The 13,851-nt window shown below is 39.9% G+C and overlaps 1 protein-coding gene across 4 annotated transcripts in view; it reads left to right on the top strand.

The window, feature by feature from the left end:
* The window catches only part of kcnq1.2 (potassium voltage-gated channel, KQT-like subfamily, member 1.2), a 170,929-nt gene that overhangs the window by 18,394 nt on the left and 138,684 nt on the right, over nt 1–13,851 (top strand). For all 4 annotated transcript variants that reach the window (XM_040132054.1, XM_040132057.1, XM_040132056.1 and 1 more), the window contains exons 3-8: nt 2,335–2,425; nt 8,682–8,808; nt 9,018–9,096; nt 9,195–9,291; nt 11,077–11,217; nt 13,658–13,768. In XM_040132054.1, the coding sequence (XP_039987988.1) occupies nt 2,335–2,425; nt 8,682–8,808; nt 9,018–9,096; nt 9,195–9,291; nt 11,077–11,217; nt 13,658–13,768 (646 nt within the window). The remainder of the gene's footprint in view (nt 1–2,334; nt 2,426–8,681; nt 8,809–9,017; nt 9,097–9,194; nt 9,292–11,076; nt 11,218–13,657; nt 13,769–13,851) is intronic.

Consider the following 13,851-nt stretch of genomic DNA (forward strand, 5'->3'; position numbering starts at 1 on the left):
CGCTCATTTGCCTCTTCCACACAGTCCTCCCAGGAAACTGTCAGCTCTAAAAGGAGCATCTGCTTTGAAGAGGCTGATGATAGCACTACATCTGGCCTCAATGCACTTCTCATAACGCGGTCTGAGAACTTGAGCTGCTTCCCCAAGTTGACTCGCAGCTCCCAGTCTGACAGAGGTGAGCGGACTGACTGCTGATCTGGGCAGTGGCTGAGGCTGCTCACTAGCCCTGACAAAGACGATGTTCCTCTGACTGCGGACAAGCTTGTTTTTGGCAACAGCTTTGTAGATGGCATCAACACCATGTTGTGTTACCAGTGTTAGCGGCCCTCCGCCAGTGCTGTTGGGCAGCTGCTGAGGATGTGCTCGAGTGAACCTTTCCCAGCGCATAGAGTACATGCTGGAAAATCACTCTTGCCCCATATGTGGAGATTTGCTGGGCTAGGTAGGACGTCATACACTGCTGACCACGAACTTGGTCCGCTGTGGTTCTGCCTGCCAGATATCTGCCCAGCATATATTCCTCTCCAGCACACACCCTTCCCCCTTTGTCTATGCTGTCTTGTTCCTCCTCGACACCTGCTCTCACCAGCTCCAGGACTAGGTGTCCGTCCTTGCCATGGGCCTTATTGTAGCAACGTTGTGGGATGGCCCCAAACCCCTGTGCTTCCAGTTGCCACTGTGCCCATCAAAGCCCTGTGTCTCAGCCAAGAATCTGCCATCTCCAGGCCTTTCTGGGCTCTTCCTTCTTGTCCGCACATTAATACCTACTGATGCCTCTCTATACTCCCCGGAGTCCTGATAGAGCAGTGCCTCTCTTATGCAACAAACCCTGTACTCCTCGTCGAGGCTTTTGACAGGGAGCTGGAGTTTGTTGATCCTCCCATACAGGAAATGTATGGGTTGTATATGTAAATGTATATGAGGATATGTAGGACGAAGTACACACATGGGCATGTATGTATATCATTTTTTTTCCTTACGAAAAAGCAAAAAACTAAACAAAACAAAAAACAAGCAAATTTGATATATCACCCTGGGCTCTTGGAAGATGCGTATAAAAAAAGATAAAAGATAAAACAGTAAATCAAAGCAGTAATTGGCAAATACATTGATAATGAAAATAACAGCCTTACCTTTCTCCCCCACTTCACTCCTTCCTCTCCCTCCTTCCTTTTCTTTTTCCCCTACCTTCATTTAGGTGTGCTGGTAGTGGGTGTCCCACTCACAAGGCTATATTTGTAGACTATGTATATACACTGACAGATGGACAGTCTCGTCGGAATGTTTCACTGTTGCTAGGAGATGTGGAAACATCCTGTTAGCTGTTAATACAAGCAGATTGATGACAAAAAGAAAAACAGACCTATAGTACCTTGACATTTATGTAGGACAACTGACTATTAAACAGCTTGTTTCTTTTATTTCGTATCAAATATTATAGTCATGTGTTGCATGCCTCAGTGTCAAACAGAAAAATGTGCTCACTCAGGTGGTTAGTGTGCAACAAAACGGTATTCAGTAGAAGAGTCTGTCTGCTCTGTATAACAGTCGACTCTTAAAGAAAGCAGACTCCATTCTGAGTGACAGCTCCCATCCCCTAAACCTAGATCTTGCCTCGTGATTCCCTCTTTAAAATCCCATTAGTCTTTAATATTACAACTGACCACACACTGACAAAAAAGAAAAAGAGGCTCTGAAGATGCAAAAAGGGTCTATTTATTTCAACTGTAAAAAGTGACACAGTGGAAAAAATGCGAATGAAAGTGACTGTTTTAATCAGAGGACTATCTTCAGCACAATTTACAGACCATCTGATTCTAGGAACATAAATAGGATGTCAGACTACACCGATCAGCCGCAACATAAAAACCAGTTACCAGTTTTAATGTTGCGGCTGATTGGTGTATATAAAATCTGTTTAGCCAAAACCAACTCATACAATACTCATGTTATACCCTCTACCACCTCGGTGAGGAAAAAGTAATACAAACCCCTATACGCATTCAGGGTCTGAATTCTAATTATTTTATTATTTTATATTTTTATTCATAATTTAACATATGTTAAAATGGATTTATGTACTCAGTTTTTCCAATCATGTGTTTCTGTTTTACTACTGCCCAAACAATTGGTCTTTGGAAATAAATACAGTGATTTATCCTTTTTTTTTCCTTTTTTTTTTTTTTCCAAATGTAGTGAGTAAAACTAAAAGTAACTAGAAAGATAAATAAAAATAATGAGGTAGAAGTAGAGGTCTACTTTGTTAGATTAAATTATTGGAATGACGTGGTGAGTGGAGATGACTGACTCAAAACACTGTGTCCCTCCCTACAGCTTCCTCATGGTCCTGGTGTGTCTAATCTTCAGTGTCTTGTCAACTATAGAGCAATATGCAGACTTTGCCACCGGGACCCTCTTCTGGATGGTGAGTAGTTTCATTGTGCTCAAGCTAAATCCAAATCCATATTCATAACTCACACGTGGATTATTGTAGATAATCCACGAGTTGCATCAATAATAAAAAATTGCTCTTATTTCCACAGTTCTTCTGAATTGATTAACAGATGAATCAATAAGGAAATTGAAAACAATTTTAGTAACTGATTACGCATTAAGTCATTTATTAAGCAAAAAAAACAACCATCTTCTAGTTCCAGCTTCTCGGTTGTGAGGATTTGCTGCTTTTCTCTTCATTATACCATTGTAAATTGAATATTTCTTAGGTTTTGGACTTTTGCTCGGCCTGAACAAGTATTTTTGAAGATGTCACCTTGTGCTCTGCAAGCTTAACATTTTTTTCTTTATGGATTTAACTTTTAATCAATTAATTTAAAATGAGAATGATCATTAGTTGCAGCCCACATGATGGCATATATGTTAATGGAAGTGTTTTTGCTACTCTGCTGAGAGATGCGTCCAAACAGTAGCAGGTTTGACATTTGTTTTTTTTGGCGTGACAAAATAGTTTTTTGTTGATAACTAAATTGATATTTCTAGAAAATGATACAGAGACAGAGACTAGATGACCATACTAAGGCTATCATAGCTGCACTGCAGTACCCTTCTATATCCATATGATGGAGACAGAGGATCTTGCCTGGGAATGATCTTACCCCGCCATCTTACACCTCGGCCCAAAGATTAATCACTTTTAGTCATTGCGAGTCAGTCGACACCTGCCAGCTTGCAATACATTCACCCAAAGCACTTTACAGTAACGTGTACATAGATTATTACCATGGATATGTTCAGGAACCATTGTTTTTAACCTATTGTGATGACACTAGTTACACAGGACCATTTGGCTCCACACAGACTGTACTTGCTAATACTTGCTGCTAAAGTGACTTTGTTGTGGCTTATTAGGCTGCTAAGTGATGTAATAAATCCAGGTCTTACAATAGGTATAAAAAATTATGGCTGCTGTTTGGAAACTCTTCAAAGCCCTTGCATCATCTGTCTCTAGCCGTCACACTGTGAATATAAATACACATGTAGCTACCGCATACTCGCGTACAGTTTACACAGACACTTACACAAAGGCTGCACACACACACACTCACAAGAACACACAAACGTACCACCTCCTGAGTCCCGGGGGCAATCAGAGGACAGCGTGGACACTGTGTTCTGTAAACTTTTGGCCAGTGCCCTTTTGAAGAACTACTATCACGGTTATTCATTTATTCATACCCAGGAAGAGCCAAATACTCTCTATCATTATTTCTAACTCACTTTCTTAAAAAAAAGAGAAAGGCAATTCTCTTTTTTTTTTAATCTCCCTCCACCCTCCACCCTCCTTACACCTTTTTTCCGTGGCTTCAATACTCCAGATAGCAGCAGTTATCAGCCCTATAAAGACATAGGGAAAAATGTAAAAAATGTCCATGTAAATTACTACTACTTTGTTTTTTTTTTGTTTTTTTCCTTGTTTGTTTATACACTTGTGTGTGTGTGTGTGTGTGTGTGTGTGCGTGTGTGCGTGTGTGTGTATATGATATATCACACAGTATATATAATGCATGGTTTTGGTTCATATTACTTGTGAGATGAGGTATAATACCTTTAATGCGTGTGTGTTTCTGCACGTGTGTATGTACTATGTGTGCGTCTGAGGAGGGTGGCGCTGTGTGAGTGGTATCATGGTGGTATATACTAGAGGTAGCAGCTATACTTAGAAAGTTCAGGGTTAGCTGACATCCGTGAATCGCAGGCTGCTTGTTTTGGATGGCAGAGGGGACATTAGTCCTTCAGGATATTTGGCCTTCAGGGCGGCTGCCAAAGTAAAGCTAGTCAGGCTGGGCAGGAGGCACAGAACCACACACACATGTGTCACGTGGATCTCTTCTTTGTCTTCTCTTCTGCCCATGTCTTGTTCATCGTGTCCTTGTTTTAAAATTTTAATGCATAGTACACAACTTTTCCTCTGCCTTCACCGTGTGTGTAATTGCACAACTATGCACCAAGCTAAACACACTTGCAATAAAGCAGGGTAGCTGCAGATCCTTAAAGTCTTAAAAGGTCTTGAATTTGATATAATTTGATTTTTTTTTTCTTTTTAATTTGAGGTCATAAAATAACTTAATCCTATTTTTGATCATGAAAGTGCTTAAGTTTTGAAACAATGAGATCACATTCACCCACATGATTTTTTCCTCACGAATTTCCCATATCGATGATGCTAAGCTAAAGCCTCAAGGGTCTTAAAGAAAGAAGCCTTATTTTCTCTGTTTAGTATTTACAAATTTATGTTGTCCAAATTAAGGATTTCAAGCAAATTATATTTAAAAGCTACAAGAACATCTTTTGGTTTTGTTTCAGAAGTGTGAAGGGTTTTGTTTTGTGTAATGCATAACAGTGGAACACATTAAATATTTTGACTGTTACACTTCAGTAATATTATGTGATTTTAAATCTGTTTGTTATATGGAGATACATATGAATATTTGAAAAAAATACATATTAAATCATGATTGATTGAAAACACTCTGCGCAGCCCTAATTTGCATTCATTTGTTCTGGAAAGTGTATTAACTTTTCTTTCTTGATTTCTTGAAAAGATCTTATAAAACATTAACTTTGATTTTAAAGAATTGGTTATTATCTTTTTTTAATCTGTAAAGGTTGAAGACAGTGGATTGCCTTTGAAATTTATACTGGAAACAATCAAACAAATCAGAAAATGATGACTTTTCCATAAACCAAAGATAGACCAATAGAAGTTATTGTAAAATGAGTTAGTGCAGTAACAAGGAAACTGGAGTCACAAAAGAACAGACTGTCTGTCAGAGAAGTTAGCTACATTGTGCTTCAGGTCAGGGAGAAACAATTTATCAGCAACGAAAGATCAACATTAAATTCCTTTAGGAGGTACAGTATAATAATTCATTTAACAAACATGCAGACAGTGCAGCAAGATTAAAAGTAAAAAGAGTAGGATTCACAAGTTATCCCAACAGTAGTTTCACAGTGGCTTTTTGCTGAATTAGCCAAAGACAGCTACTTTAAAGCTGATCCAAGAAAACTCAGTTCTACTAATTCACAGATATATTCAACAGATATTGCTCCAAAAAGAGCATTTGAACAGTAGATAGAAGATACATGGATGTAACAATGTTATTTAAGCTGCTATAGAACCAACAGCTGTTGCTACTAGCAGCATGACGTTCAACTGAAACCAACTGCTGGTGGCAGAATAACGATCATCCAACCATTTTACAGTTTTTCACCTTTGACTCCTCTCGCAGAAATATTTGTTCGTGTATCCACCCAACCAACAAATTAGGAACTTTAGAGAAAAACTACTCATTAGATTTCCATTATAATTTTAATTATATTTGGATATCCATGGTTTTTAGATGATGCCTAATGATAGTAATGACTTTTATATAGCACCCCTTGCAATTCAAAATTTCCCCATTAACCTATGCTCCCATGACAAATTATCTTGAAAATTAATGGTTGGATAACCATTACATGTGCACCATTAGACTGTCTCCACCACAAGACATACTGAAATCTAACGATTGATGAACGTAGGCAAAAAGTTCTATGGCAAATCTAGTCACTAGTCAGCAATAGAAGTGATGTCACATGTGATACTAAATCTTTTGGTTGTTTTGTTTACAGTTATTATGCCAGTGAACCAAAACTAATTGAACCATAGTGTTCTGATGTTTAAAATCCATGAGAAATAGATTGTATTCATAACAAAACCACATGAACAGGGCCCACAAGTGAAAAACTACCTGCAAAGTGGAGAGGAGAACTAAACTCGTTGGTGAGAGTAGATTACTGAGATGTAATGATGTTACCACATGATTATCAGAGTATTCTTGACTGAATCTTACAAATTAGAAGAAAAAACTGTTTTGTAATATTTTTAATTCTGAGGTATTAAATAACTTACGTCTTAGGAAGCATATGTAATTTAAATTGGATTGACATTATCGTCTGGAATCCAACATTAATAACAAGGCTTTACTTTCGATGGTGTACCGTCCATGAGTTGCAAAAGCTTTGTAAAGCTCAGGTAAATCTAGATGTAATGAGTGACTTTATATGTGTGTGCGCTTACGTGCACCTCCCTTGTAGTGGGACACACAGATGAAGCAATCTAATCACATTTTCAGCTGATACCGTAATTCCCAAGCAGCTCTTTGAATGAGCTTCATCCGCGTCTGGCTCGATGAGATTACCGCTGCACGAACAGGCGGCTGTTTTCAGTAAACATGTCGTTGCCTGTTTCTGATACACATACAAAAACACCCCAACATCTGGGTGACCCATTTTATGGAATTTATGGAATATGACTAATCCCTTCAAATTCCCCAAATTCATGGGTACCTTTTGACTTTCAAATGTAACCCAGATGTCATAATTACTAAGCTTGGTGAACTTGGTGAATTCTGTGGTCATTCAGTGCTGGTGCCGATGTTTTGGTCTGACAGTGTGGCAACACCAGTGAAAGCTTATTAGTTCGTTTTTTTTTGGTTCAAGAAAACATATACCTCAATGAACAGTATTATTTCCCAGTATTGAGGTAACCAGAGGTTTTGTATACAGGATGGCAGTATCAAAAGTTCCCGTCTTGTTTGACAGTAATAAATCCAATGAACCCTTTAGATATTTATCCAGATATAACCCTTTCTTGACAGCAAAATGAACACCTTTCAGTTTGAACTGTCCATGGAATATGAAGTGTTACATAGATACAGCAAGTGGGGCAACAAAGATAGTCTGTTACTTACCCACACAAACAATCAGGCTGTGACTGGCTGGTCAAGTTAAACTGAAATAGTTGTTATAGGTAGCCTGGATCTAGACTTCTGAATTGCTGCCCACATCTCCGATTTGTTCTGCGATACAGATTTGAATGAATGAAGTGAAACCGCATATTATTTCAGTCTTATTATCAGGCTATGTAACACAGATTTACTGAACCATTTGTGTCTGTCTCTGTCTTCAATTCTGCCGGTTTCTTTGTCTTAACTCAATGAAAGAAAATGAGCACTTCATGGAGCTGAATAAGGAGAATAAGGATCCCAGGCCAGATGACTCAAGCGCAAAATCTAAAGCAGTAAACACGGTTAATTAATAAATATGGGCAAACTGAAAATTTAGAAAGCAGCAAAAAGGATCTGTCCATCTGTCTGCCTCATCACTGTAATGACCCTGATGGAGGGTCATGGAGGCCTTAGGTTGGTATTCAAAATAAAGTTGTTTTCCACGTTTGCGTAAGTATCCCTAAATGTACACATCAGTGCATTTTCCCTTTCTGCTGATACTAGTGTGACACTTTTGCCTGCCAGAATACTGTCTGGTGTGATTGACAGGTCATTGTTTTTGGGCTCTGTGGTGCTGTGTTATTGCAGCAGGGCTCGTCGTATTAAGTTTCATATAAGGGGTGGTCAGGGAGCAGCCAGTTCAAGCAATCAACGAAATGGCCACCCACATGGCCTTAGATTTTAACAGACAGTTTGGTGGCTAAATATTATGGATACACGGTGGTCAGGAAAGCCATCTCCATTGGAGAGACTTTATTAGTTCATAGTGGCACACATGTATGCACATTCTAGAAAAAAAAAATGCACAATGGCACATAGTGAAACACATTTTAAAAGCATCAACCTCATTGGATATATAGGTGCCTGATTATAGATCCATATCAAACCTTCATTTGTCATTTTTTCATAACAAGTACAAGTAACGGTCTTCAGGAGCTATAGAAAGGTTTACATTTACAACAAGGTCTCAACACCAATTTAGCCTTCTTATCTGTTAGGAGGCAGTGTGGTGGCATTTCTCCCTGTGGCTTCAATCACTTAGCCATTGACCCTGTCGCAATATCAGCTGTCATCACTCATGTTATCAACCTCCATCTTTCTTCCTGGGTGGTTTGGTGGTCTTGGTCCTGGTAGACCCACCTCAATGTCTCTGTTTCTCTATCTCACACACCTGTCATTAGCCACTCATATCATATCGTAAATCTTGATGATTGATTATAGTGGCCTTAATGCTTTTAGATTAGTGTTAATGCACAGCATTGCGTTATCAATGCTTTTAGAAAAGATACCTTATCTACTTCCACATCCTCTCGTCCTGTACGTGTTTTGCAATTATTGTCTCTCTGCAAATGGATTAATGTAACCCTTGCTCTGTGTTTGCATTGTGCTCCACAGGAGATTGTGCTGGTCCTGTTCTTTGGCACAGAGTATGTGGTCCGGCTATGGTCGGCAGGCTGTCGCAGCAAATATGCGGGCATCAAAGGACGCCTCCGCTTTATCAGGAAACCCATATCAATCATAGGTGCACCTGGCCTTTTCCTTTGTTCCCATTTATTGCAACGGATTTCACAAATTGTTCTTGTAAATCAACAACTTAGATCATCCAAGCAATGTAAAGCTTTACTTCAGTACAAAGTTTTGTTGATACTGAAGTGATTCCAATGCTGATTTGATTACAGTGAATTTGATGTTCCTTTCTTTTTTTTGGTCTCTCTTTTTTCCTTCTCACAGATTTGATAGTGGTCATCGCCTCAATAATTGTGCTCGGTGTAGGGTCCAATGGCCAAGTGTTTGCCACGTCTGCCATCAGGTACAGCAATTATTTTGTTCTGGGTTTTATTATTTACTCGTAGCTGGAAAAGGAGTCAGAAGATAATAAGACAGTTGAGGCGGTTTTGTGTGTTGCAGGGGCATCCGTTTCCTCCAAATCTTACGCATGCTACATGTGGATCGACAAGGAGGAACATGGAGGCTCCTAGGATCTGTAGTCTTTATTCATCGACAGGTGGGTTTAAAGTATTCAGGCTGATACTGTGTTTTGTTTGCCTGTATCACACTAAGAACACAGAGACTGGTTCAAATACCAGCTCTTAGTTGTATGTTTATATATTTGCATGTTTTTTGCAATTTACATATCGGACAGATTAGAGGAGTAAAAAAATGCCCTTCACCCTTTACTCTTCTGTTTCACCATTCAGCAGCCGTTTCTTCCATAGGCTTCTTATACAGCAGGGAGACAAGCTGCTGTAATCCATACCATAGTCACAGCTTATTACAACAAATCCAGTGTGCACAGTCAGAAATACATGCACACGTGCACATATAAGCCACGGCAGACCTGGCTTTATAAGGAGAAGAGAGAGGTAGTCAAGGTTTTCTCTACTTCTTTTTTTTTTCATTGTATCCTGGTACACTTGTTTTAGTATTTTCTCAGGCTGATACGCAATGAAGTCATGTAATGTTCTTTTCTTAATCCCTAAAGTAGACAGTGTTCTTTGGGTATAGTCAAACCTGACATTCATGTCTCTTTGATGCATAAGAACAGGACTGATCACTGAGGATTGCGTGCAAAGGTCAAGAAAATAAATGTTAAGATGATCCAAGATGAGCCTAATTTGATTTGTTGCCATCTCTAATGTGATTTGTTGTCAGATGACCACTTTATCAAATGATCTGCTCTGTTTAGTGGAAATATATTGCTGGAGGTCTCCACCTATTTTCATGGAACTATGGTCCTATTTCACATGGGTTTCAACTTCTAACATAGCTCTATAGGTGAAAGGGACAAAGGCCAAAAACTATGCTCACTCCCTGCCATGACACTTTCAAAGATGCATCGAATGTAGAAATGTACAAATGGCCACATGCAACTGAGCCACTCTCCCCCTAAACTGATTGGCTAAATTGAGGGTGGGTTAGAAGTGCAGACAGTGTCCTGTTCAATGCCATAAGCCTGACTGATTTTAGACGATGTATAGTAGTCAGCTATAATAACCACCACACCCTGTTGATCCTCCTGCTATATAGAAGATTTATCAGGTAGTATCTGACATAAGACTGGTCTCAACAGCACACAGCATTGGTTCTAAAGCAAGGCTTAAGAGCACCATAAAACTCAGGAAGATGAGAAGTCTAGCGTGTGCAAAAAACACTCTCATGGCTCCAGCATAATGAAGCTACAAGCTAGTCTCTTCAGCACACATTGACATGGGGAAGACCCAAACAGCACATCCATTCAGGGATAAACCGACCCGGCATCCCTTGCTATTGTATATACAGTAGGAGGAAGCTTGCCGTCGGTTAGGGGCAGCTTGAAGCATGTCACTCGCAGGTGATTTGAAACTTCTGTGTTGTTTTGAAGTAATTCTGATGTTTACTGTCACTAACCTTGCTCTTTAACATCTAGAAAATAGATTAGGGCATATTGTCAAATTGCATTTTGTATGATGTTTCACGCCCTGAAGAGCATTTTTTGATATATTTTTACAGCTCAAAATCTAGCTTTGGGAGTCACCGATATTTCCTGTATGCAGAAAAAAACTTGCAGTGTGAGTGTTGAAAGACATGAGGGATTACTAGTGGGTCTGCTGCAACACTCACGCTGTGACATGAGGGGCAGAATCTAGAAGAATCTTTTGGCAAAGTCATTTATATCTTTTTTTGTCAATTAAAGCTTTATCAGAGAGAAAAACCAGAGTAAAGAAGTGAATTTTTTTTTTTTCTTATGCAGTGTACAAATGGTCGTGGTATGTTCTTCATGTGTGTATAATCTCTAATGCAACATTTTCAGGAGCTGATCACCACTCTGTACATTGGATTCCTGGGCCTGATCTTTTCCTCCTACTTTGTCTATTTGGCGGAGAAGGATGCTGTGGATGAGGAGGGCAAGACAGGCTTCTCCAGCTACGCTGATGCCCTGTGGTGGGGTGTGGTAAGGCAGCAAATCTAGAAAAAGAAATGCGTTGTATTGTAGTAGTAGCAGCAGTAGTGGCAGCAGTAGTGGCAGTAGTGGCAGCAGTAGTGGCAGCAGTAGTAGCAGCAGTAGTAGCAGCCTTCGCTGATGTTTTTGTACCTATTTCTGCGTGTTTGCATGAGTACGTTTCCTGAAATTTGTTTTTTGCAGTGCATATATTACTGGGTTCCTTGAATGCTACTTGAATTCCCCAACATAGCTTACATACTTGGAAGGCCACATCACATGCATATCAAAAAAGATTCTTCTTTCTGAAGAGCTGCGACAACTTATCTGTACAAAGCACTCTCAAGTGGAGTCTTAACTGGAAAAGTGGAGATGGCTGGCCACTCTAGTTAGTCCAATTATGAACCTTCTTGTGTTTTTTTTTTTTTTTTCTTTTTTTCATTTCCAATTCTCCTCAATGGTTCTTCGTGCAGCATGCATGTGATGGTGCAACACTTAACGCAGAGGCAGGTGTGTTGATGTTTTCGTGAGCAGAGCTGGTTTTGCCTATTTCCCTCTGCGTGGAGGCTCAGGTTTCCAGAGCAGTTAATTAAACATTTGAATTGAAAGCACAGAGTAATGAGAAACCTATGGCAGCCTTGTGCAGGGGATCAGTGTGCCACAAAGAGATGGTAATAAACCATTCACCTCTGGGCTCTTTGGCTCAAGGAACTTTTAAAACACCAATATAAAGTGTCAGTTCCCTTAATTAAAACTTTAATTGTGGGATTACTACCTTTATGTAACGAAGGTTAGAGGGGTCACATTGCTCCTCACTGCTCTATGGAAAGTTGAAGAAAAGCTGTTATTTGTCTTGCTCTGTTCACAATGCCGAGAAAAGAATCACGGTTGAGGATTTGCACCATTTTTGTTTTTCTGAGACTGTAAACTTGAGAGCCATGATATGCCATTGCAATAGGTCAGGTTTGTGAGTGTTTGTGTGTGTGCTTATTGAAATGAGATTGCACTGACTGGAGAATGCCAAGCTCTCCCAGTGCGTATTCCTTCTCCTGGCATGATCTCCACATTCAGATGTGCAGGTGTGGAGCACAGCTGGAGGACAAGCCAATGCCATGATTCATTTCCCCTTCTCTATTGCTCTCCCTCCCCTCCCTCCCTCATTACCTTCCCTGCTTCTCTTTGTCTTTTGCCAATTGCTGATGGTTAGATAATGGCGGTTTGATATTAACAATCTTTCTAACTTCAAAATGGACACGGTGTGACAGGGAATATAATGAAAATGGAAGCTGATAGTGCCAAACTTGCCTTTTTTGTGGTAGGTGCTCATGTACAATTTGAATTGCGTGTAATCACACGTACAGTACACAAGGAATGCAGATCAGCCCAGCATTACTTTCTTTATGCATAAAGACATTCACATACTCAAATACCAAGTCTGTGACCTTTGTGTAGACATGAAGAGGTTTTTGCCACACACCCTACAGTCTGAATGAGAGGGGTGTTTTTGAGTAGGCCATTCCACTCTGATGGTCAGGAGGACATTGTTTAGTCATCGGGTTTGTGGATGAGGGATTAAATCCCCCACTACTCCACCCGCTCCCCCAACACACACACACCCACCCTTTCCCGCCCCTGCTCCTTCTTTTTTACTCCCAAAGCCCTTTTAAGTATCTCACCTTACATCAGCCGCTTTGTGTTAGCACACAGTGGTGGCTCACGAGGTGATACCCCATAGACACCCACGGTAAGCCAAGTGTGTTCTGAATGTGTCAGAATTGGCTCAGCTTTCAGAGTGGGTGTACATGCAAATGCAAGAGGTATTTGTTTTCCCCCCTCACCCCAGCAAATTCCTACAATCATTGAGGATTAGTGGTTGGGAATCTTATTCCCTTTGAGGAGCAAGAGCCTGAAATACCCTGGCCATCGCTGACAGTTGCGGAGCAAGGCCAGAATGGCCGATGAACTTTTTCTTTATTGTCTAACTCCTGTTATAGACTGCTGTGGTAAAGCTTTTAGAGCTCTGCATTGGTGGACATTTTCATTAAAAATGAGAGGGGTTTTTTCTCCCTCTCTGAATAAAGTCTTATTTAAAATCAAACATTTTTATAAACATCAGAAAACATTTTTTTTAAAACCAAAATACTATGGTGCATTCAAGGTCAAATTACTTACATGCATATTTCAGGTTCATATAGGTTAAATAGAAATACAGTTATCATAACTGACACATCCAGAGATGAACGCTGAATTAAAAGATTCCTCCTTGGCTTCCCTTGTCTAGTATTATAATACTGACTCTACCGACAGACTTTTATTCTGAAATGTATAACGAAAGGACTCACTCTTGTTTCCCCAGACACGCAATGGTGTAGCTTTAGTTTTGAAGTTTCCTGACCTTTCTTGCGTCAGTAAAGGGCCCTGAATGTTATGAGATTTCACTCTCTGTCTCCAGGTGACTGTCACCACCATCGGCTATGGAGACAAAATTCCTCAGACGTGGATAGGCAAGGCCATTGCCTCTTGCTTCAGTGTCTTCGCCATCTCCTTCTTTGCTCTGCCCGCTGTAAATATAATTTTAATCTGAGTCATATGAAATTCATGAGCATTAAGGGGAGACTTAATAGAAGATTTATTACACTTATTTTG

Source organism: Xiphias gladius, chromosome 8, assembly GCF_016859285.1.
Source record: "Xiphias gladius isolate SHS-SW01 ecotype Sanya breed wild chromosome 8, ASM1685928v1, whole genome shotgun sequence".
Lineage (NCBI taxonomy): Eukaryota > Metazoa > Chordata > Actinopteri > Istiophoriformes > Xiphiidae > Xiphias > Xiphias gladius.